Source organism: Vigna unguiculata, chromosome 7 (genome assembly GCF_037176805.1).
Source record: "Vigna unguiculata cultivar grain cowpea cultivar isolate G323 ecotype 2 chromosome 7, ASM3717680v1, whole genome shotgun sequence".
Taxonomy (NCBI): domain Eukaryota; kingdom Viridiplantae; phylum Streptophyta; class Magnoliopsida; order Fabales; family Fabaceae; genus Vigna; species Vigna unguiculata.
In genome coordinates this window covers 7,115,761-7,143,197 of record NC_140798.1, presented here as the reverse complement: position 1 = coordinate 7,143,197, position 27,437 = coordinate 7,115,761, and the positions used below count along the sequence as shown (strand labels likewise).

The 27,437-nt window shown below is 26.2% G+C and overlaps 1 protein-coding gene across 2 annotated transcripts; it reads left to right on the top strand.

Annotated features, from left to right (window-relative positions):
- Window positions 1-20,504: 20,504 nt before the first annotated feature.
- LOC114192765 (glycinol 4-dimethylallyltransferase-like) lies at window positions 20,505-26,269 on the top strand. 2 transcript variants are annotated; one of them, XM_028082577.2, is made up of 13 exons: window positions 20,505-20,653; window positions 20,750-20,800; window positions 21,641-21,927; window positions 22,058-22,141; window positions 22,241-22,315; window positions 24,583-24,666; window positions 24,758-24,847; window positions 24,924-25,025; window positions 25,297-25,392; window positions 25,486-25,557; window positions 25,632-25,730; window positions 25,868-25,972; window positions 26,088-26,269. In XM_028082577.2, the coding sequence occupies exons 1-13, from the start codon at window positions 20,602-20,604 to the stop codon at window positions 26,127-26,129; spliced, it is 1,239 nt and encodes a 412-aa protein (XP_027938378.2). In that variant the 5' UTR covers window positions 20,505-20,601; the 3' UTR covers window positions 26,130-26,269. The 2 variants fall into 2 exon arrangements, with proteins under 2 accessions (XP_027938378.2, XP_027938376.2); XM_028082575.2 differs by having other exon boundaries at window positions 20,520-20,653; window positions 20,732-20,800.
- Window positions 26,270-27,437: the final 1,168 nt, after the last annotated feature.

Genomic DNA, 27,437 nt, shown 5'->3' with positions numbered 1-27,437 from the left:
GTTCTTCAACTACCGTTTTCCAATCTATCTTTTTGCCTCTCTTTTCTCTTCTCACACATTCTTGATGGATTAATGTGAAAATAACCTTATGGCCAGAGACAGAACTTCAATTCCTTCTATAAACCACCGTCCATCAAGTTAATTTTTATTTTATTTTATTATCACCTCCCATAATAATAACCAATAAACTTTTAAATTTTATTGAATCCATCATAATATTTCGAATGAGTCACTATTAGAATTAATTCTTACATATATTTGATATCAAAAGTAATTAAAACGCACTAAACTTCAGAAAAGGTGGAGTAGAAGTAATTGGAAAGTGGAAAACAGTGTCCACGAGCATTGCATGCACCCATGCTGTAAAAGTGGGGTTCGGCTAGATTAAGGTTTTTGGGGAAAGTATTTATCCAGATGTGTCTAAGAACTCTCAATTCCTCAATAATCATACCTAGTCCTTTTGGTATTTGAAGAACAAGCTTAACGGAGATTTTGGAAGGAAGGGTTGGTTGTGATCCACGCTTAGAATTGAAAGGTGTTTTGGTTAAAGATAGACTCATAAAATCTATCGAGATTTCAAAGCTAACTTTAAGGCAAGGGAAGTTAACTTTTGTATGTGTATTTTTTGCTGCATTGTGTGATAATTTGGTATGACTGTTTTGGTTGTTGAGTGGGAATTGCAACCAAAATCAAGGAAGACACTTTGAGCTAAGGTATTTTAAATTATTTAAGTTTGAAAACTAATGAAATATTGATTTGTTTGAAGAAAAATTATGGTTGTTGTGGTGTTAGGTTAATGTCAATTGGGTCAATAAACTTAAAATCAATTCGATCAAGATTGATATATCTTGATAGTCTCAAGTTTTGAAAAGCTAAGACTAGAAGAATTGTGTGATGATAGATCCAATGTTGATTGAGTCGGTAGATAGGTTCAAGGTTGACCTCCTTGATCATATTTAATATTAATACTTAGGAAACTTTGGTGATAGGCTGAATATCAGTGGGGCCTCGATCAATAAATGATCAACTTGATGAGCATTGAAGGAAGTTTCACAAAATATGTGAAAGGTCGAACAATAACTGCACAGGGCATAATTAAAGAAGACATTGAGTAGGAATAAAGGAGGGGGAAGATAAGAGGTTAAGGAAAATAAGGATAAAGAGACAATTGATGAAGGGAGTTGACTCGTTGTATGTTATAATTGATCGGATTTTGCTCTTTTCACTAGAACATTAGCACCCACCTTGGGACAAGTAAAAGTTAGCCAGCGCCGCAAAACATTAGACAAAAAACAAATTTGATGGAGCCCAGTGAAACACCACATGCATCAATAAAGGCACCAAAATTTTTATCATGGAAACCCCTCAAATCAAAGGTAAAAACCACGAGTCGTCCAGACCAAAGAAATAGCTTCACTATGATCAACAAGAGTACAAAAGAGTCTCAATCAATAACACAGATTAGTGCCAACACCCAACCAAATAACAAAGCAACAAAGCTTTCAAATAGAGAAGAACAAGAGAGGAAAACCTCTAAAAATCACTACTGCAGTGTGAAATTAATATCTCCCAACTCAGACCTCGTATCAATGATCCAACTGGTCAGAATGAAGAGCAATGAGTCCCGAACCTGCTATAAAAATTTCAGCGCGATCCAATAGTGAACGAACCCGCAGTGCCAAATTTACGGCGACAGCTCTATGAAAAAACATGAACAAAATTTTCCCTCTACCCTTTCCCTCTATGTGTTAGGGCTTTCAGTGTGTTCTGACTCTATTGTTTTGTCTCTATTTATTTTATAGCCCCCTCTCCACTAGGTTAAATGAGACATGGGCTTCTAAAATTTTTTGCCTTTTCTCCATATAGGAAGGGAGCCCAATACCCAACACTAAATAATTAGTTTGTTTAAATAATGACCCAATTTTTTATAAAATTGGCTGGCCAAATTATGTTTTGGATTAATCAATTAATGGCCTTAATTTGGTTTTATTTTCAAGTTGTAATAAGGGTTCATTTGACATTTGGAAGACCAAGAGGACGATGCATTATTGAATGCTTTGGGTGACTTTTGGTTGCCATAATTTTAGTTACAATTAGTCATTAAGTAATGAGATTATTAAAAACTTAAGTGAATCATTATTAGATAGGTTTAGGATTGACCTCTTTGATCAAATTTAATATTAGCCTTAACTATGATGATAGGCCTAATATGATTGGGGTCTCGATGAGTAAATGACCAACTTGACGAGTTTAGTGAATGATTGATTTGATGAACATTAATGGACAATTTCATAGAGAAAGTGAAGGGTTGGATAATTAAGAGCGATAGGGCATAATTAAAGAAGATGTTGGACATGAATAAAGGAGAGAGAAGCTAAAAGTTCAAGAAAAAATAGAGATAAAAAGACTATTATTGATGCTAGGAAAAAAAGATGATGACTCATTATATGTTCTAGGTGATAGGATTTTACCATTTTGACCGAAAAATATCAAATTAAAAGAAGGTCAAGGTTAAGGAATAATGTAGTTAGCACGGGATAGGTAGAACTTTGTGCTCAATAGGATCACGAAGAATCGAAGGAGATATTGTTTAAAAGAAAGGGACGGGGACTTATATTTAACAAAATGCAAGTTAGAAAAAACGAGGAGATACAAAAGAAGAACAAATTGCTTTGTGAACCATTGTTTCTGCATAAGGATTGAATTGTCAATAATAATCTCTAGATAAGGATTGAATTGTATCAAATGTTGAATTGTTATTTTTTTTTTTATTTCTCTACTGTTACTTTCTATTTATGTTCCTTTAAAGTTCAAAACTAAATATATAAATGTTTTATCTTTAACTTTAACTTTTCATTTCAAATCTGGAACTTTTCATTTTCAACTAAGTAAAATATTTATTAATTTGAAAGGTTCGTGTATATAATAATTGCGTTATAACTTAACTTATATCCTCATATGTTTAATTAAAATTTTAAACTCAATAAACTGTTACTAAAATATGTACGCTTTCTTTATCAGCATTTACTCACGGGAATCAAAGAACTCTCGCTAAAATAAACATAAAGATGTTTTCTTTCTGGAATTCAATATGACATTAATTTATTATGTTACAAAAGATTATTTTATTATTACTCGTTACATTTTATTTTATTCAAGTTGAATATTTAGAAAGGACTGGTTAAAATATTTGAATCAATTTAAATATTGCTGCTGGTTTGGATGGTTATCTGATGGGTTATGTTTTTTCATATATGATTATATATGAGTTATGGTTATAGTCATGGTTATGGCATGGTTACTGAAAGATTGTGGTTTCATATGGTTATAAGATATTAATCTTATATATATAAGACCTTAGACACCACTTTTACACCAAAACCTTAAGGCAATGGTGCTATGAGTCTTTATTCTTATATAGTGTTTAACTTTATCTTTTTTATCCAATGTTAAACTTTTTGACTTACACTTAAACTATTTCCAAAAGTATCATATGTTTGTCTGTGATTACTTGTCTTCACTAACATTAAAGAAAGTCAGATCAATTATTTTTTTAATCAAATATTTGGAATTGTAATCACTTTGAATTTGAATTTAATTAAATAATATTAAGAACTAGGAGAGAAAAATGGTAAGACGGATAAATATGTCTTAATGAATTACGTTAACGTTGCACCAACCTGCACTTGTTTTCTTTGATATTATCCTTTGCTATTTCATTGCACAATTATGTGACAAATATCAGAGGAAATCTGAGATGGAGTGAATGCATAGCCATTTTGAATGTCTCATTTTTTATTCATATGATATAGACATTTTTCAAACATAATAATTTTCCATTACAATATAGCTTGATGATAATAACCTATTCCTGTTTTTAGTCAAACAATATTATAATAAATATAGAAAACCCATTTCTAATAGAAGTCTGAGTTGCATTTACGCAAGATGATTTCACAATCAAACTGGTCATTATTCATTAGTTTTTTTGTCTCCAAATGATAAAGAAATTATAGAGATCAATTTCTTATATTGTAGTTTCTTTTTTTTCTCTTCTTTGTGTATATATTAAGTGGTCTCCATACATTTGTAACGCAGGAGATTTTCATAAAATATTTTTTTTTCCACCAAATAGACTGAAAATATATAATTAATAAGAAATAAAGTTTACAACAATAAAATAAAATATATCATCTTTTATCTCATGTATTATTCACAGGGACGGATATGGCCTTCCAAAATTTTTAAATTTTTTTAAAACTATATCTTCAAATATTTATTTTCTTTAAATATAATATATATTATATTAATGAAATTAAATTAGATAATTTTTTGTTTTTAATAAAATATAATATTTAATGTTATAAATAATTAAATTAAATTAAATATACTAAAGAATAAAAAAATTATTGAAATATTTTGTATGCTCTCTTTTATTGTTTTTTAAGTTTCTCACATCTTCTATTCATCTACTACTCTTGCATGTTTTCTTTTATTTAAAAAAAAATAGAAAATTAGACACAAATTCATTCTTTTTCTCATTTCTCATGTCTTATCTTACATTCTTTAATATATAAAAAAAAAGTGACTCTCTTCTATATCTTGATAGTGAGATATTACTTTAATAATTAGTATTTTGTTCATCTCATAAATTTTTTGTGTATTTATTTTTGTTTATGAATATAGAAGGAAATGTTATGTTATATATTTTTTCATAAGCATATTTAATTTTGATTTGATTATCACTTTTTTTATTAGTGTCAAGCTATTTTTTTTTAAAATTGGTATATTGATAAAAAAGTAATAATTTTTTTTAAAGTGGTAAAATGGAAGATAAATGTGAAGAGAAAAACAAAATAGATTTAATTCTTTATGTATTTTCAAACATTATACTAAGATACAATGGTTAAAGTAGATGAATATTTCTTCAAATTTAAAGAATTAGAGGTGAAATTTCATATTAATTTCTTAAAACTTATACCAGAAAAATGTTATCAAATATGAGAGTAGAAAAAGATGAAATTAAAATAGTTTATTTAAGATAGATTTTATATCAAATACAACTTTAAAACTGTTATCTTTCTTTAAAAAAACATATAAAATATTTCGATACTAAATTATATATATTTTTATTATATAAATGAAATAATTAAATATATTATTTTTTTATATTATTTTATTCCTTCAAACTTTTATGTCAAGACCAACTTCCCATACGACTAAATTATGTATTTGCAAATTAAGTATCTTTTATATATATATATATATATATATATATATATATATATATATATATATATATATCAGAGTGGATTAAAAATCAACGCTGAAAAATAAAAGTCGATTGCGAGTCCGTCAAAGAAGGACGGTCAAAGCTTGAAGCTAAAATAAAATTAGAATTTATATATGTGTTGACGACGTTATCATGTCACAATAAATGCTATATCTGTTAATATGAGATTCTTAGGGGGTAATGCATTTAATATTGACGAATAAGAAAAATTCGTCGAATTATTAATATTTGATTTTTAATTTTCACTCTTCTTCTTTCTTTTCCTCTTTTTCTCTTTTTTTTTTCTCACTCATTTTCAATTTATTTATAAGACATATTTTATCAAATTTTGCCAAAACTTAGACAACTATTTTATCAACCGATTTATATATATATATATATATATATATATATATATATATATATATATATTAACTCGACGGATTTTTTAAAAAAAAAGTTAAATCATTTAATTGGTTTCTACTTTTTAGAAAAATCTCAAATAGGACATTTTTTTTATTTATTCAATTTGATCTCTATTTTGATAAATTTGTTATAATTAGGTCTCTTATTTGTTAGTAATATACTATCAATGTTAAATAATTATTACGTGTTAGTTTGTATTTTTTTATTTCTTTTAAAAAAATAAATTTTTTTATCAAATGTCAAGTTGACGTTGTGTCACTTGGTTGTGGCAGTGATACGGTCACAAGCCACGATGTGAGTTTGACACGTAAAAAAAAATTATTTTTCAAAAAAACTTATAAAAAAAATTAAAAATTAAAAAAATCATAAACTGACACATGGTACCTCTTTAACGTTGGTAATTCATAAACTTGATTGTAACAGATCTACCAAAATGTGGACCAGAATGAGAAAAAAAAAAGATTGCTCATTTGAGATTTTTATACAAAAATGAAGACCAATAGAATGATTTAACCAAAAAATAATTATCAATGGATTTACAGACACTACAATCTCTTTTTAGTAATCAATTTTAAGGATACAAAATAATGATTCACTACAGTGACCAATTTAGATACTAATTTATAAAGGTTTAATTACTCGGATCATACCCATTTTGGTTAGAAATTTTCAAAATGGTACCCACTTTGAACTTTGTCTCAATTTAGTACCCAATTTATTTTGATTATTGCATCAATGTAGTACCATCCGTTAAGTCTTCGCAAACGCCGTTAACTACCTTGCCAGGTGTCAGCCTCTGGTTTTTTAAAAAAAATTAATTTTTTTTTTAATTTTTTTTAATTTTTTTAATTTTTAATTTTTTTTTTAATTTTTTTTTAAAAATGTCACATGTCAAATCCTTGATGTGACACGTGGCATTGTGTCATGTGGCAAGGTATTGCCACGTGGGTATCTCCACGTGGCAAGGTACTGCCAAATGTCATTGTCTTGATTTCAATTTAGTTCCACATGTGTCTATTTGTTTCAATTTAGTACCCATATATGTTTATTTGTTTCAATTTAGTACTTGCTCTATTTGTTTGAATTTTGTTTAAATATATTTTTTTAAATGGAAAAATATTGTATCTCTTTTAAGACAAAATTTATTATTTATATAAATGTTATATTGATATTTGTTACTAAAAATTAGTTATAAAATTAAGTATTGAAATTTATATTAAAGTTAATGGTAAAAGTCATGAATAACATATTTATGTTTTGTTACAATGATATTTTTTATACTCATGAATAACAAAGTTTTGGTAAATTTTTTATTTATGACTTTTAATATTAACTTTAATATAAATTTCAATACTTAATTTTATAAGTCATTTTTAATAACAAATATAAATATAACATTTATATAAATAATAAATTTTGTCTTAAGGGAGACACAATATTTATCTATTTTGTAAAAAAAATTCAGACAAAATTGAAACAAATAGAGTGGGTACTAAATTAAAACAAATAAAGTGGGTACTAAATTGAAACAAATAAACATATATGGGTATTAAATTGAAACAAATAGACATATATGAGGACTAAGTTAAAATGAAGACAATGACACTTGGTAGGTACCTTGCCACGTGGCGATACCTTGCCACGTGTCACTGACAATGCCACGTGTCACATCAAGGATTTAAAAAATTCAAAAAAAAATTTAAAATAAAAAAAAAATAAAAATAAAAAAATAAAAAAAATTTAAAAAAATTTAAAAAAACCAGAGATTGACACGTGGCAAGATAGTTAACGACGTTTGCGAAGACTTAACAGAGGGTACTACATTGATGCACATTATGAATTTGGGTACTAAATTGAGACAAAGTTCAAAGTGGGTACCGTTGTGAAATTTTTGAACAAAAATGGGTATGATCCGAGTAATTAAGCCTATTTATAAACTTAAAATTATTAGTAACTAAAATAGTTTCTAAATTAGTCTCTAAATTGGCTACTATAGTGAATTGACCAATAGTCTCTAAATTGGTCACTCAAGGTTATAACTACCGAAAAAATTGGTCTCTAAATTTGTTCCATTATTGTGACTTGACTTTGAATGTTCTTAACCTAATTTGGAAAGTGGCTACCATAAATGAAACTGAGAGTTTGTTTTACAAAAATACAGAAGTTAGAAAGTCTGGGTACTTGAGAACTCTTTGTGAGTTTAAAAAACCTAGTGTGGGTAGAGCGATAACTTTCACTAAGTGAGTTCTTGTGTAATTGAGTGTTTCTACTATTGCTAGGAGAAGTTATTCATCCTTTGTGGGATTCAAAGAAGGTGTCCATTCCTTGTGGATTCAAGGAAGGTGTTTATTTATATCTTGTGTGATTCAAGAGAGGTGTCTTCATCCTTTTATAGGACTCAAAAGAGGTATTCATCCCTTGTGGATTTCAAGGAGGTGTCTTTCATCTCTTCTAGCTTCAAGAGAAGCGCTTTCTATCCTAAATTATTCTTTCTATGATTATAAATTTTGTTTATTTTTAGTGATTTAGTTAATCCCTCTTTGGATAGATTAACAACTAAACGTATAGTCTTTTTATCTGAACTAGTATAAAGTACCTTATGCAATTTTGTGTTCCTTTCTCTCTTTTGTGATTATTAAAATAAAGAAAATAATTTTAATTAAACTTTGATATTAGAAAGGAAAAATTTTAAAAGAAGCATAAATTTTATTGAGAACCCAATTCACCCCTCCGTCTTGGGTTTTGTCCACATGTGAAGATTCCGCTGTGTGATTCTAACATTTTTCCCCTCTTTCCCTTTCTTTACGTTCATCTCCAATTCATTTATTAAACATATTTTATCAAATTTTGCCAAAAATTTGGAGACCATTTTGTCCCACATGTATTAAAAAAATTCAACTAATAATTATTGCTGAATTGATCAATTATTTAAAAAAATTTCAATTATTGATGAATGTAAAAAGAGCAATTATTGAAGAATTTGAAAAAATTCAATTACCAGCGAAATTTATCGACAAATTTTACCATGAAATGGTTAAAGTTCAAAAACAGAAACTTTGACGTTCATTTTATTGATAGATTACTAAAACATTCAATGAACGACAAATTTGACAGATTAATCTAGTATCGACGAAACAGTTAGTGATGAAAATATCTAAAATGTTTATGATAACACGAAAAGTAGGAAATATGTCGAGTTGGATGTTTGATGAGGTTTGGAACTAACTACTATTGATGTGTAATTCTTCTTCATATCATGTAAAGTGTTCACAAGCCCAACAAAATCGACCATTTGAAATAGGAGGCAGTTTACACATAGGTGGCTCCATTAATACATATGGGCATGCAATTTTCATGGTAAGTATACCAAAGAGAATTTCTTTTTACTTGTGATGGTGTTTGTAGGAAAAGGAGTTGGGTTGTGCACCCAGTGGCGGATCTTCAACCAAAATTTTGGGGGTGCCAAAATTTTGGTTGAATTACTTTTTTGGTGATTTTTTTGTTTAATAATTTTGAGTTGCTCCTCTAATTTTTTAAAATCTCAATTTGATCTCGAAGTTTAAAAAGTTGATGTAGTTGGATATTTTTCATTAAATATTTTGAAGTGGAAGAAAAAATTGTCATCAAAAATTGACACTAGGACTATGTCAATTACACCAACAAATCAAACAATCATTCTTATTCATAATTTCAATTTTGATGAAAAATCTAATTCAAAAAATTTAACGAAAAATGACAAAATTGCATCATTTTTTCAAAAATTGGAACCATAAAAAAAAACTGAATGGCCAATTTGATATTTTGGAACGAAAATAGGAACCAAAAGAGTAATATCAAAATTGTTATATAAACTAGCAAAAACATTGTATTTACTTTTTTCATGATAATAAAATATAATAAAATTATAATGATTATTATTATTATAATTATAAAATTAAATATAAATAATTTTTATAATTTTATTGTAATTAATTTTCATTTATCATAATTAAGTTTAAGAAAAATAATGAAATAAAAATATATTTAAATTATACAAATAATTATTTAAAAGATAATATTAATAAAATAATTACTTTTTATTTGAAAAATATTTAAAATATTAAATTAAAAAATAAATATAGACAACTAAAAGAAATTTTTTCTTATATATAAATATAAATTCATACAAATTTACTAAAATATTATATATATATATATATAATATTATAAATATTAATTTTTTGAAAATAAATATTTAAAATTATATATTAAAATATATAAATATAAAAAAAAATTTGGGGACCACGGCCCCTTAGTCCTAACGTAGGTCCGCTATTGTGTGCACCATATTGATAAAGTTTTTAAGTAAACTCATATACTAGTGGTCAATTTATAGGCCCTCCAATTTTTTTTTTATATTTATATATTTTAATATATAATTTTAAATATTTATTTTCAAAAAATTAATATTTATAATATTATATATATATATATATATATAATATTTTAGTAAATTTGTATGAATTTATATTTATATATAAGAACAAATTTCTTTTAGTTGTCTATATTTATTTTTTAATTTTATATTTTAAATATTTTTCAAATAAAAAGTAATTATTTTATTAATATTATCTTTTAAATAATTATTTGTATAATTTAAATATTTTTTTATTTGATTATTTTTCTTAAACTTAATTATGATAAATGAAAATTAATTACAATAAAATTATAAAAATTATTTATATTTAATTTTATAATTATAATAATAATAATCATTATAATTTTATTATATTTTATTATCATGAAAAAAGTAAATACAATGTTTTTGCTAGTTTATATAACAATTTTGATATTACTCTTTTGGTTCCTATTTTCGTTCCAAAATATCAAATTGGCCATTCAGTTTTTTTTATGGTTCCAATTTTTGAAAAAATGATGCAATTTTGTCATTTTTTGTTAAATTTCTTGAATTAGATTTTTCATCAAAATTGAAATTATGAATAAGAATGATTGTTTGATTTGTTGGTGTAATTGACATAGTCCTAGTGTCAATTTTTGATGACAATTTTTTCTTCCACTTCAAAATATTTAATGAAAAATATCCAACTATATCAACTTTTTAAACTTCGAGATCAAATTGAGATTTTAAAAAATTAGAGGAGCAACTCAAAATTATTAAACAAAAAAATCACCAAAAAAGTAATTCAACCAAAATTTTGGTTGAAGATCTGCCACTCGGTGTATGTGTAAAAACTCTAGAGTTCTAGAAAATATAACCATTATAAATCAACATCCCATGCCATAACTACATGATTTATTATGTGGACATTTTGAATCTAGCGTATTTTTAAAAATAGTCTTAAAATGTGGAAATAACAAAATAAAGGAAAAAAGGATGAGTGGAAAATAACCTTTAAAACTAAACTTGATGGTATGTCTGCTAGTTAAGTTCTTCTGGCTTAACTAATGCGTCTAACACATTTATGTGACTCAAATATCATATACTTAGGTCATTTATGGATAAATGTGCATGCCAATGTGCAACATCATAAACATGTGTTTGAAACTCTCTAGGGATAAACCTTGTATGTTAACAAAGATAAATGCATATTTGCATGAGTAGAGTTAACTTCCTGAGATTTATTATAAGTTAAAGCATTTTAAATATTTAAAGTTTAAATATACGTTTAGTCTTTATTTTTGTTGTTTTTATTAAATTTGGTCCTCTTATCAATACTTTGTTTAGAAGACACATCTTACATACAACTTTGAAAAATAAAATCTTAGGTTTAGATCACATAAATGATTTTTACCCTAATAACAATTTCTCCTTAATTTTTCAAAATTGTAAAGTATCCCATTTAAGACTTTTCCATAAAAGAGATATGTGGGGATGACTATATATTTAATATTGTTTACTTTTACTTAATTAAATCCTTAGTACCTATAACAGACAAATGTTATATTTCTTACTTCTTTTGGCTTAATTGTAATTCATCCAATACAATAGACATTCATTTAAATTCGTACTCGCTTAAGTTTGTATCTTATCTAAATTTGCATTTGAAAAGGAAAAATTCTCGAATCAATAATTTTGTAACTTTATTTTTAGAAAAAAAAAAAGCATAAAGACATTTGATGACTATTTTTGTTTTCATTCATGTGTGATTTTTAATTGATCATTTTGTAAAATCAGACGAAAGATGAATAATACATCTTGAGCTTGCTCAATCTCTTCTAATGTTTATTATATAACTTATTGTTGAAAATATTTATTTAAATTATTTTTTAGGAAATATTTATGTTTTCAAAAATATTTTTCAATTTTAGAAAATAATTATTATTATTTAAGAATTAGGAAATCAAAATTAAGATATATAAATATTTTATATTTTATATTATGTTATATTTTGTTATATATATATATATATATATATATATATATAATAAGTTTCTGCATATAAAATATCTCTTATATTATCGTATATCTTATATTTTCATAATTTTCTAAAATTTTAACACTCGTAATATTTTATAATATATAATATATATATATATATATATATATTTATATTTATATTTATATATGATATTGTTATTATATGACTATTAAAATTTCATTAATTCAAATCTCAATTAAATTTGTATCGAATTCCTTTATATAATACAGACTTAAGATAATATTTAATGTACTAATGTATTTTTAATATTTTCTCTACGAAGATTGTTTAAGAAACGGTTAGTTACATTATTTAAGAGTTTGATGAGATGTTTGAGTCTTGAATATAAATAATGTTTTAAGAATGCGTAATTGATACTAAATGTAGAATTGAGATATTCAAATAAATCTAAAAATTCTAATAATTTTTATTTTTAGATCTCTCTTGTATTTGATTTTTTTTTTAATTTTAACTCAGATTTTACGAAATAATTTTAGAATATCTTAATTGCAAAAGTTTATTAAAAGAATCAATTCACTTCCATGTGTAAAAAAAAGGTTTATTAGAACATGGGTTGTTTTCTTACATCCGGCATATCATCCAATTATTACAAGAAATTTTTTAAATAATAGTCTATTTTAATAATAAAAAAATATTAGTTATTGTCTTAATAAATTGATATACCAATTTATAAAATAAATTTATTAATTACTAAAATAATCACTATTATGAATAAAAAATTATAATTGATCACTAACTAATTAGAGAGTAATTTAATAACTAATTTCTTTGGTAACCAACATTTTGAGAACTAATGTTTAGTAACCAATTTATAAACTAATTCTTTTGGTAGTAAAAATCTTGGTAACTAAATTTAGAGACTAATTTAGAGATCAATTATAAATTTTTATTCATGATAGTGACTATTTTAGTAATCAATAATTTTTTATTTGTTGAATTAGTATTTAAATTAGTCATTATAATAACTAACAATTTTTAGTCACTAAAATTAATTATTAATTACAGATTTTCTTGTAATTAATGGAAAAAATAATTTATTTAAATCTTAGACTGTATTCTTATGAAGGTATTTACTGTTTAGAGATGATGGGAAGCGATATTCTAAGAATTTGTGTTCTTTTCCATAGATTTGAAAGTGAAGGAGGGCGTTGATTTGAGGGATCCCTCCCTGCATCACATCCCGCTAACAAGGTGAGATTGGAGAGTGATTGAGATAATTTTATGCTTATGTCCTTGTTATTTTATTCAAAATAAACGAACCAGCAGTGTGCATTTCAACTCTAGCAGATGAGCTTCTTCCATACCACTCTCATTCCTTTTTCCTTTCTTTCTCTTCCTTTGAATATTCCTTAGGACTTGTTACCTTTCCACCACTGTTGGTTGTTGAGAAGAGGGGTGGTGGCGAAGATAGCGGCGCGACGGAGGGTTGACAGTGCGGTGGAGGGTTCACGGTGCAGCAGAGCGTTCACGGAGTGGATATGTGATGATCTCTTCTTTGGAACCAAATCTGTTTCTGTGGGTATTCAGTGGAGCCAAATATGTTTTTGCCATAATGGAATGGAACCTATTCCCTTTTTGATGGATCTGATTCCAACTTTGTGAAACATATGCATGGTTTCGTTTTAACCGGTTCCGTTTTCATGTAACCTATTCTATTTTCATTTGTGGTGTTTTTGGAAATTAAAATATTAATGTTTTTAAATCAAATATATTTTAATATATATTTTTTCAATTAATAAATATTATTAACATTTTTATTTATTATAATAATATATTAAAAACTAATTACAACTTATCTAAATATCATTTTATTATACTTTTTAACATCAGGGACAATTAGGTCATTTTACATTTTCATCTATTAAATTTAATTTTTTATTAATCACATCAGCCAATAATTCACAAACTTTCATAAAAATTACTCTCAAATCCACTCCATTATCTCCTCCAAATTCCTTAAAAAAAACATAAACTTCACCTTATTTGTTGAAAGTCCCACATCGATTAGAGATAAGGTCATTTCATAGTATATAAGTGAGGTGCAAACCTCACCGGTTTTGTGGAGTTGAGTTAGGCTTAAAGCCCACTTCTAACACTAACATGATATCAGAGCCAAGTTAGAGCCTATCCTAGCAAACTTTCTTAGACATTCTTTTTCATCCGATATCGGGTCGCTAACAGACCACCTACTAGGCTTAAAGCCCACTTCTAACACTAATATTATTGTCGATCCAAATCAATCATCTCTCTTCTCCTCAAATCATCACTCACATAAAAATACATTCTTAGAATCTCTTTGTGCTACTAACTGTACTTCCATGTATTCATATTTGAACACGTGTTCGGTTATACCCTACATCAAGGGGATGGGTCTTCAATTACTGGTCAAACCTAAGTTTGAATGAGTCCAATAATGATAAGATGTAAATTAAAAACTTTAACACAGTATTGACTTGACCGAATATATTAAAAACTTATATAATTTAAATTTACTAAGTTTCCACAGTATTGACTTGACCGAATAACTTCGACTTGACAATTTCAAGAAAGAGACTATATTCTAATCAAATTAAATAACAGTCCACTATTTCTCCCCACAGGTTATAATTATTTTGTTGCTAAAACTTCTACTTTAGTACATGTGGCATCAATGATATTTTTAAGTGATTTAAATTTGTGATAAATATATATTTCTAAATGTACAACTTGCATTATAATTAAAACTTATAATAAATTAATATCTTTAATATTCAAATTATGTTTTTTATTTATAATAAATAATTTATATGGTGATAAAAGGATATTCTTTATTAAAATATTGAAATTCATATTTGGACTAAAGATATTAAAAATAATAAAGTAAATCCTCAAAAGTGTTCTCCTCGAAGGAAAAACAGTAAAAGCTACCATTGAAGAATAACTATTAAAAATACTTTCGAACAAAGATACTTATTTTAATTTAACTTATTTAGAAATAGAAAGTATCCTTTTATTTTCTATTTTTAAATTTAATTTAAGTTACTTGGTATTATATTAAAACTATCAAAATCTTTAAAGAAAGAAATTTGGGTAACATTTAATTATGACTGTTATATCTTATAAAAGTTGAAAACAATTTTTTGACAAAATTGACAAAATTATCAAATAGAATAAATTTTTATTTTTTTATGAAAGTTGTAAAAAAAATAAAGTTTTCTTATTTTTTTTTATCAAAAATTATTGTTTATTAAAGTATCATTTTTCCTTGTAAAAAGTCTTATTCTATTGTTTTTTATTCCGAGGTTACGTAATACTTTAATATAATATATAAATATCATACTTATTTAAGAATTTTACGTAAAGTATTGAGACTTCCCTGTACTTTAATTTTATTTTTCAGGATAGTTGTTAACTTTTTTTCATTTTCTTTAGCTTATAATTTACACTCTCTTTATTAAAGCCGCTATGAATATTTATTTGAACTATTTTATAACTTTATTCATGAAAAAATATAGTTATTGTGAATTTTTAATTTAACTAACGGATAAATCTTTCTCTTTGATGATAATAACCTTACATTAAAATCATTGTTATTCTAATTTAAAATATTTATATAAAATAAATAATAAAATTTCTAAATAAAAAGTTTCTACATTACTTTTCTAAACAAAACTCAAAAGTAAAAAAAGAAGTTATATATAATTAGTGTTAATATATATATATATATATATATATATATATATATATATATGATTTTTAACCACGATTAAAATTAGCTTTTAAAACGGTTCTGTAATAGTTATTATTTAAGTCGTTGTAAGTTTAACTATTCAATGATGACTTAGACCATTGTAAAAAATAAGTATTTTAACTTCCGGTTATGATCGGAGGAAGAACAAGATGATGTGGAGGTTAAATTACTATATTGTTTATCGTTTCCGGGACATGCACTACAATTATGTTTCTAGAAATTGCAAAAAAAACACTACAACAAATTTTTAGATTTGTGAGGAAAAATTTGTTTAGGGTTTAGTGAAGGAATAACCAGGAAATAGCGAGAAAAGGATTTAGTGAAGGAATAACAAGGAAATAGCAAGGACACTGAACTATAGCTAAATTGTAGGTAGTTAATTAGCGAGAAAAGTATTTTGTAGTTAATCCCTAACTCATTTTTAGTAAAATGTTTGTAACAAATCCTTAACTAATTAGTAGCAAAATATTTGTAACAATCCTAAACTAATCCCTAACAAACTAGCTGTAGTAAATCCTTAACTAATCTCTAACAAAGTAGTTGTAGCAAATTCCTAATAAAATATTTTGTAACAAATTCCTAACAAAACAGTTGTAGCAAATCCATCATTAATCCCTAGCAGAAATGTTTGTAGTAAATCTCTAACTAATTCTTAACAAAATGGTTTGTAGCGAGAACTTAGTGAGAAATAATTTCTCTAACTAATTTTTTTTGCAAATTAGCTACGAAACGTTTTTGGTCATTTATCCCTCGCAAATTAACTGCGAAATGTTTTTATCATTGATCCTTCGCTAAATAGCGAGAAATTAATGAGAAATATTTTCCTTCACTAATTTCCTTTGCAAATTAGCAATTTTGTTATAGTGACAATCATAAAGAAGTGAAGGACATGGAGGAATTGAGAAGGATGGGTTTCGGTATGGAGGTGGCATAGAGAAAAATATGATAAGGGGAACCACGAGGGAGGGGAAGGAAAAGGCATGAAGCAAGGAAAGGTAAGAAAAACTGGCAAGCGATGGCTACAATAATGGTCTTTATCGAAATGACGAGCACTAACCTCAAAAGTGCTAGAAGAAGAAAGCTGCAACAGAGAGACGAAGAAAATGAACATGGTTGAGCGTTTAATGTGATTTTCCTTTTTTTTAACATAAAATAGAAAGGTAAAAATTTTGTACATTAGTTTTCTAAATAAAACTAAACAAAATAAGATTTCTACATCAGGAGCCTATTTAGCATTATTCAAGGTTTGAACACACAATTAAATCACACAATTAGTAAACCAATGCACAACCAACCAACCAATTCATGTTTTATGATAATTTACACATCTATAATTATATTATCACACTCCATGGTTAAGCATATCACAAAACTAATAAAACAATTAAATTAACACATTGATGACATACACAAGATTCAAACCCAAGTGCTCTCATAATAGTTAAGTACTCTCAACCACTTGAGCTAGTATTGTTCCTAGGGATGTCAAAAAAATCCGTATCCGCGGGTACCGCGGATAAAACACGCAACGGGTAGGAAATAAATATTAAAAATGGGTATCCGCTATCTGCGGATACGAATATTTTTGAAACCCGCATGTTAACTGGGTAGGTACGGGTATCATAGTATTCGTACCCGTGGATATCCGTACCCGCTAAACTTTAATTCACAAAAATACCCTTATATATATTAATAAAAACAATTTTGAGTCTTCATTCAGTAACGGTGGCCAGATTCTTACCACACATCGAAGTATATTACTTCCAAATATTGTGGAGGCATTGATGTGTCTCCAAGACTGGTTATGAACCAACATGGAATGTAATGAAATTAACACTTTTACTTAGATATTTTAATAAAGTGATTATTATAAATTTTTAATGAACTTCTTATGTTTTTCGGCTCTTCTAGATTAAAATTGGACAACATGAAACTTTGTTCAATGTTACAAGATGTGGACATTGATGAAGTTAGTAATTTCTTTAATATTTCATTCAAAAATAAACTACAATATAGATTGTTTGTGATTTTTTATTTGTTTGTTTTTCCAGATTCAATCGTAGAGAGTAGACTTGTTGATCCGAGCATTAATTATGGTTAAATATTTATTTTTTTAAATTTTTTTGTAAGTACCTGCGGGTACCCATGGATACCCGTGGATATGAAAAAAAATAGACAAATACCTATATAATGGATACCCGATGGATATGGGTATGGGTACAGAGCGAATATTTATCCAGTGGGTAGGATACGAATGATTTACTACCCGTACCCTACCCACTCTGTTGACATCCCTAATTGTTTCTTACCACAACTCCCCGCATTAAATTCTATAAATACCTCATTATCCGCATTTATATTAAATAAATATTTATTTATTTAATTTCTTGGGTCTTACATGTTAGTAATTTTGGGTCATGCATATATATGACACATAATTAAATGTGTTAGGGCCATTATTTATAAAACCAAATAATAAAGTGATCTGACTAAATTAAAAGATTTGGCTAAAGGCATATGTCATGAAAATAAATATTGTGTAGAGACCACTTAGTAATTTCTAATTTGATGAGGGACCAAAATAGAAATACTAAAACTTAAGTAATTCAATTTATAAATGGTCGTGGTCCCCTTCTGAGAGCACACAGAGTCATAACGTACTCATTCTGTTCCTTTCTCCCTATCGCCATCAAGAGAGAAAATCAAAGGGAAATAAAGGTGCTCTACAGGAGGAAGATCATTGTATCATTAATGCTCTCTAATATTATCGTTATGACCAATTCATATACACTTCCGTGTTTACTTTTACAACATGATTATCAATATGAGATATTGTTTATGATTGATTGTTAGAATCAATAATAGGATCATATTATGCGTTTATGCTTACATTGCATGTACACTTGCCAAACTCGTAACACCGTGAATCTTTTATCACCATCCAACATATATTGAAGTTAAAAAGATGAAAGATTTATGTTAAAATTATATTATTATTAGTTTAATCTTTGTTCTATGTGTGATTTTGATCAAGTGATGTATTTTTAATAGTGTATAAAAACGAGACTTTATTTGAATTTAAAAAATTAAAATAAACAAACATTTAAAATATTTTTTAATTTGAATATTTATTTTTCTTTTATATTTTTTAAAAATATTTTTATATTTTATCAACTAGATTTCATTAATATTTGTAAATTTAATAAATGTTTTGACTGATAAAATTTGGTATTCTAATTAGAAATGTATACAATTATAATTGTTTTCTAAATATTTGATATTGAAGAAACAACCTTCCTTTTAATATTGAATATTTGATAATATTATATTTCCTTTAACACAATTTTTATTATTTTATAAAAATTAATTAAATGATATTGAAACAGTAAGAAAATTTGTATGAATATGGGTACGAATATATACCTATTACCTGGTAGTGATAGGGATGAAAAAAATTTGATATCCGTTGTGTTTGGAAATGGAGATGGAAATCAATTTTTTTTTCTCGGGATGAATATGAGATAGCGAAACTTGTCCTTGCCCAACCCGATGACTGTTCCCGCTTCGTTGCCATCCTAATAAGAATAATTGTATGCTTACAACCTATTCCAAGTTCATTGTTTGGTTTATATATATATATATATATAATAATAATAAATAATAATGATATTAAATATTAAATAATATTAATATTAATTATTCACAATAAAAATAAAAGTTATAATTATATTAATAATAATAATATAAATAATACTAATAATAGATTAATTTTAACTATAAGGACAAAATTGTAATATAATATTTTATTATATTAAAACTTTATTTTTAATCTATCACATAATTCAAATCACTAAGTAACTCCACTTTGAAATTCATAATTTTCATTTTTAAATTCCTTAAAAGAAAAGAAAAATTTTACCTTCCAATTCACTCAAATCCATCCCTTCACTTTCTCAAATGTATATTTTCACAAAAGAACACACCCAACACTGTGTTCGCTTGAAGAGATTCAACAAATCAACAGATTTGGAGAGACAAATATGAAGTTGATTTTGTGTTCCATAAAGATGATTTGAGATTGAATATAGAGATAATATGTGAGATAATACTGAAATCTCATCTTCTTAAAATCGTAAAGATTTGCATAGATTATTAACCGTTTTAACTTTATATCTCTGTTTCTATAACAATTAAACTGATTCAAGTTCATGATTTATGATAAAAAAGAAATTTAGATTTGTGATGATCGAAAAACTGAATTTCATATTATATATATTATATATATATATATATATATATATATATATATATATATATATATATATATATATATTTTATGACAGGATGAAAAGAAACAAATTAAAAGAAAACGAAGACACACAAATTAAATGAATTATCTTTTATTTTATAATTAAAATAAAATAATAAAATAATACTTTTTTATTTAAATCGGAAAGTTTGTTAGAAAAAACTTTGTTAAACTATAAAAGTCTTTTAAATTTTCCTTACACGTGACCTGTATTTGATTATTTCGCAATTTTTTGCGTCGACTATGTGCGTGGTGTATCAATTTCTATATGTGCCAATCAAATTTTATCTCTCGCTAAGAAAAATCAATTTTTTTTTTTGCCTATAAAATCTGTCATTCCTCTCTTCTCATCTACAGGACAAGGTACTGTACGTTCTTATCTGTTCTATAGAGTTTGGTGTTACTCTCTGTGTGGTTAGTTTCCATGGCTAGGCTACATCTTATATCTTCTCCTAACGTCTCTTCACTCACAAATGGTACTTATATATACTCACTCTCTTCATAATTTCCTTCATTTTTCTCTGCAAACTTATTTTCTGAGTAATATGTGGAAGCATGCTTCGTAATTGTAGGTTCAAATCTTTGGGCCAGGAAACTCTCCCTCAACACTGTTTACTTTCAAAGTATGTCTCATCACTTATACCTTATTCCTTCAACTAACCTTTGTCATGGCTAATTATTTTATTAACTTTCTGATCAGTATCTCACTCTTTCACATCTTTTTGTTCATCTATTACGTGAAATGTGTTATAATATTAAAAAAATGCCCATGTTTGATGGAAACTTAAACTAATTGGAAGTAATAGTGGACTTATTTATACTTGATGATAACTAGATTTCTCACATGATATTCACTGTATCCAGCTTACAAACACCAATTATTTTTAACTATTTTGATATTAGCATTAAATGTTACAGTATTCATTCATTCATTTATTTTATTGTAGTTACTTTAAAATATATGTCCAGAAACAACAATAAATAAAATTGATTATTCTACACATATGCTGGTAAATTTAATGTAATTCACAATATTTTTTTATTTTAATTTAAGAATGGAAATTTTTTTAAACAAACTTTATATATCAGTATATTTTACTTTTAAATTTAGTTATTAAAATATATTTCCCAAAATAATAATAATAATAATAATAATAATATTAATGATAATTAATTAAAGATAATGACGTCATAAACATGAAGCCATAATTAAGATGATGCAGATTTTTTATTTATTTATAATTAAGGATAAAAGTTAAGAGTACGGGGTGTTTTTTGGGGACATAAACCTTAAAAATGAAGAAACATATAATTATCTAAAACAAATTATATGATATTATAACTTTAAACTAAAATAAAGAAATAAATTACGAGAACATTTATTTTAGGTGAATACATTACTTTAATTATTATTAAAATTTATGTGAAAATATACTAAAGCATGCTACAAATTTGAACAATAGGTACATTAGGTTGTCATGGATCAAAAGCTTCTAAGCACAATATAAAAGCTGAAATACAGTATAATCCTTTGAGGTTTCAACAATCAGCTTTTAATCATCACTACAAAAGCATTGAAAGAGGAGCAACATCTGAAGAAACCAATAAAATTTATGTTGTGAAAGCCGACTCTGTTCCATCTTCTGAGTCAGAATCTGAAGCTTCCAACTCCAAAAGCATTGTGGAGTCTGTCAAAGATTTTATGGCCGTTTTGTACCAATTTATTTACCCTTACGCATTGTATGGTCGAGTAAGTACAAACTTTTCCATCACTCTCATGATTAATATTCCAAAGTTATTGTCAATACTGTTTTTTTTTTCCTTTCTATTAAATTCTGATTTGGATATTGTTTTAAATTAACTTTATCTGTATTTTATAGACATCTGTTGCAATTTCTGCGTCTCTCGTTGCAGTAGAAAGACTATCAGATATATCTCCCTTGTTTTTTATTGGTTTGTTACAGGTCAGACTCCAAATATATTATTTTTTTAAAGACAATTGAAAACTACCCTTTAACTTCAATAAAAAACATTCTTTGGAGTTGTTTTTTCTAATGTTTCAGGCTTTGTTACCTCACTTGTTTATGGATCTTTACGTTAATGGAGTGAATCAAGTGTTTGATTTTGAAATAGACAAGGTATGAAACTTACTATATATAAAATACTTTGGATCATTCATAAATGATTTCTTTATTTGTTTGTTTTATATACCGTTTGTATATATTCCATTAAAACATATAATAAAAAATTGTTGTTGTATAAGATTGATCTAAAGTTAAATATTCAGAAACATATATAAAGACAAAGTTTAGACAAGAACGTCACAGATACAACAATTTGAACAATTTATATAATTCTCACTTTCAAACTCCTTTTCATATAATTGAGGTTTACTGACATACTCCAACATTTTTCTTAATGGGAGGCATCACCAAACTGCAGGTCCCAAAATTTGACCAAAAACCTAACCATTTTTCTTATTTTAATTAATTCAGTTTATGGACATTCAAGTAATTTTACATGTATTTTATATATTATCGAATTAATTAAAATAATTGAAAATATAGTTGTATTTTTCGAACAGTTTGTTTAATGTACTTCAACCTTGAAAATGGTGAGAGTACTTAAAAAGTCCCTTTATATTTTCTTGTAAAAAAATAAGGTTAAATTATATCTTTGATCCCCATTTTCTAGAAAATATTAATTTGGTCCCTCTATTTTTTTTATATCAATTTGGTTCCTATTTTGAAAAATTTGATGTAATAAAGTCCTTTTCATTAATGGTGTATAAAAAAATGCTTCCATTAGTAACCAATTTTAGTGACCAAAAGTTGTTAGTTACTATAATTATTAATTTAAATACAAGTTTACAAAGTAAAAAAATTATTGGTTACTAAAACAGTTACTATTATCAATAAAAAATTATAATTGGTCACTAAATCGGTTTTTAAGATTAGCTACCATAGTTTTGGCTATCAAAATAACTTAGTTACTAAATTGCTCTCTAATTAATTAGTGACAAATTTAGTAACCAATTATAATTTTTTATTTATATTAGTGACAAAATTAGTAACCAATTATAATTTTTTATTTATATTAGTGACTATTTTAATAACCAATAAATTCTAATTTTGTAAATTGGTATCTAAATTGGTCACTATAGTGACTAACAACTTTTAGTCACTAAAATTGGTTACTAATAAGACATTTTCTTGTAGTGTAACGACGTTAAATGGGATGTTATGTGTCAGTTCCTGAATTTTTTGATTTTTTTTTTATTTTTTTAAAATTTTAAAAAGAAATAAAAATTTGTCACGTGTCAAACTGACATCGTGTCACATGGCGATGACAGTGCCACATGTCACTATTATGCTAGGTGTCATTTTCCTATTCTCAATTTGGTTCCAGTATTTTAATTTTTGTCTCAATTTAATCCCAATTTTTATAAAAGTTGAGAATTTTATCCCTTTCTAAATTAAAACCAAATTTAATTTCTATATAAATGTACATAAATATTTCTATCAAAATTGATATTTCAAGTAAATATTTTTAACAAGAAGAAGTTTATTTAAATTTAAATTTTACATTGAACTTTACTGAAAATTGTTTTAAAGTTGTTAATAGAAAATAATGCTAATAAAAAAAATCATAAATTATATTGATATTTTATTACATCATATTTTAATATTTTTTTTATTTGAATTTATATTTTAAATAATTGCATATTTTTAAAATGTGTAAAATTTAATAATTTCTATACAAATATTTTAGTTGGTGTAAAAATAACAATTATATAAATTTTAAAAAATTAACTAGTTTATGTAACAATAAAAAAAATAAATTTAAAATTTGGAAACGATTTTAAGTAAAATTGAATGTGAAACAAATTTAAATAAACTTAGTTTTGTTAAAAATATATAATAAAAATATCAATTTGAATAAAAAATCAAATTTAATAAAATATTTGTATAACATTTATATAAAAGTTAATTTTTGTTTTAATTTGGAGGAAGACGAAATTGTATAATTTTTACAAAAATTAGGACTAAATTGAAACAAAAATTAAAATACAGGATTAACTTGAGAATGAAAAAAAATGACATCTGGCATAATAGTGACACGTGGTACCTCAATTAATGCCGTTACTACACCATTAACGGAAAAAAGACTTGATTCCATCAAATTTCCCAAAATAAGGATCAAATTGAGATATAAAAAATAAATGGACCAAATTGATATTTTGCTACGAAAATGGGAACCAAAAATATAATTTAACAAAAAAATAATCCCTCAAATCTAAATTACTATATCCTTTGATAGGATGGTGAAAGGATGTAACTTCTTATAGTTTACAAATCTTTTGGATGTTTTTTAGAAGTAATCTATGTTACATGTTTTATTGCAGATAAACAAACCATATCTTCCATTGGCTTCTGGCAAAATATCCTTCAGAAGTTGCGCCCTTATTGTTGCCTTATCTGCAATTTTGGTGCCATATAGATCCATCACTTTTTATAATAAAAGATTTTAAGATGAGCTTCATAGAAAAATGAGAGTTACTGTTTTATTCTGTTTTACAGGGTTTAGGGCTTAACTTGATGATAGGTTCTCCTGCATTGATTTCCAACTTTGTGTTGAGCGTTATATTATGGACTTGCTATTCTGTGAATGTGAGTTCTTTCTAATTGCCTTTAAACAGTGTATTATGTTTTAAGGTATAAGTATTCTTATATATATATTCTGCAGTTGCCTTTCTTACGATGGAAGCAATATCCGGTGGCGGCATCATTACTCATGTTTGTTTGTTGGACATGTATAATTCCAATTTCATACTTCCTTCATATGCAGGTTCTGTCCTATTATCACTAATCTTTTCCTGTTATAGATCTTAGTTTTGAATAACCATGTTCCAACTTGTATAATAACATTTTTGTGTTAGTTTCATTTGATACACAATCAACAATTTTGAATCCACCAATTAGAAATGGGTTTAAAAGCATATGAGTGAGAAAGTTGAAGAAATGATGAAATATTGAGATAAGAATTGGATGTGTTATATTATATCACAACCCCTTTCGTGTGTTATTAAATTGCTAATAGATATGTAACAAATGTTCAGACGTTTGTGTTGAAGAGGCCAGTTGCGTTTACAAGATCATTCATTGTTTTTCTCTTGTTCATGAGTTTCTACTCTACTGGTATAGCATTATCCAAGGTAAAATGTCTTTATTTTCTCAGGACATGTGTTAATTTTCCAACATCAGCTTTTTTGTCGAATAATGTAAAAGCTTATATTGGATTTGTGTAGGATATACCTGACGTAGAAGGAGATATAAAACATGGCGTTGATTCTTTTGCAGCACGTTTAGGCCAGAAAAAAGTATATATGTTTCTTAAATTCAATGTTTTCTTTTTTTGTTATATGACATTTGACTGATTGTAATTCTTTGATAGGTATTTTGGATTTCTGTTTTCCTTTATGAAATGGCATTTGGAGTTGCCTTCTTGGCAGGAGCATCATCATCATCTCCCTTTTGGATTAAATTTGTGACGGTAATATTTCTCTAAAAAAGTTGTCTTTACTGCATACATTATTCCAACTTTTTAATCTCGATGTGAAGCATACATATGAATATAAATTTATTTAAACTTTTAACAATGTTTAAAACTGAATCTATGGTATGTTGTAGTGTCTGGGAAATGTTGTTCTTGGTTCAATTCTGTGGTACCAGACCAAATACGTAGACGTGACAAATCCAGCTTCTGGTAGATCCTTCTATTCATTGAACTGGAAGGTAATAATTCTTCTTATAAAGATTGTTTAGCATTTGAATAGTTCAATATCAATTTTATTATAATTAAGGAAAGAGTTATTTAATTACATAAGTACTTATGTGTTTGTTTTTGCAGTTGATGATGGGTGCACACGTTCTCCTTCCTTTAATTAGATAAGGGGTGTGTCACTGAAGATTATTAAAGCAACGATGCAACAGAATAACATGTCTCAGTTAAATAACATGTGCAACAGAAGATTATTGAAGCATCTAAATTTATTGAAGCAATTTCCCTAGATACATGAGTTCCTTTAAGAATATGATATGAGTGCACTGGATTTCTTTGAGTGTTATTTTATAAATACACCCGATAATATAGAATCACCTAGCACAAGTCTTTCGTTTTCTATTGCCAAATATTTACTAGCATATATTTTTTTCAGTCAAAGGAACAGTTTTTTATTTTTTATTTTTCCTTTAACAAGTTTAAAACAATTTAAATTCGTTATCTTATAATTATCTTTTTCTGTCAGTTTGAATCAAACACTATAATCGCTCGTTGATTCAAATTTAATAAGCGTAGATGTAAACACCTCATTTCGTCCGATAATAATCATATACAATAAGAAAATAATAGAAAAAATACTATAGAATTAACTTTAAAAATTTGAAAAAATAATAATGAATTTTTACATCTATACTAATATATACATAGAAAATCTGGTTTAACAAAGTCCAAATTCAAAATCACAAAACTTACCTTCGATACAAATAAGGAAGTGAATAAAATATAGTTTTGACAATTGTAAATACTCTATATTTTGTTACATACTAACTGCTTGATAAAAATATTTTTTTTTTTGTGTTTTGATGAATTTTTGTCTAAGTGAGTATTGATTTGCGAGAGTTATCGAGTGTTGCACAAATCTCATAGGAAAACGATATTTGGACTTTCAACTTTATTATTTGTACAATTTGATATACTTGTCAATATCATAATAAAAAACTAAAGTTCAATAATCAAATTCTAAATTCCTCAACATATTAAGAGTTACAATCTTCAAAAGGCCTTTAAACTCAATATCCTTATTAGAAATTCTTGCTTTGGAAGATTTAGTATGAACTCTCATTAGCCTATCCCGACCAAGTTTCCTTATAGTTTGAACTGACTCATTATCCTCCTCTGAATTAGAATCCTCCCTCTCATCATGCATTTTACCCCATTTCGAGGTTATTTTCAATTTCTCTGCAAAACGAGCTTTCTTACACTGCATTAAAACTACAATGAGGTTAATTTAAATGTTGTAAACCTTTCAAACTATTGACAATGGATATGACATCCTCCAAAGAAGACAAATTAGCAAGAAACCAGAATCCACTCGCACACCACCACCAGTAGAAACATTATCATTCACCATATATAGGAACCACATGATTCACCACAAGCACCACATGCTCCACCACATGCTCAATCATAGGCTTAACA

Coding starts and splice junctions, on each gene's coding strand:
- LOC114192765 (XM_028082575.2), top strand. CDS start 20,602: ATGGCTAGGCTACATCTTATATCTTCTCCTAACGTCTCTTCACTCACA. Junction 22,316..24,582: donor TTGATTTTGAAATAGACAAG/GTATGAAACTTA, acceptor GTTTTATTGCAG/ATAAACAAACCATATCTTCC. Junction 24,667..24,757: donor TTGCCTTATCTGCAATTTTG/GTGCCATATAGA, acceptor TCTGTTTTACAG/GGTTTAGGGCTTAACTTGAT.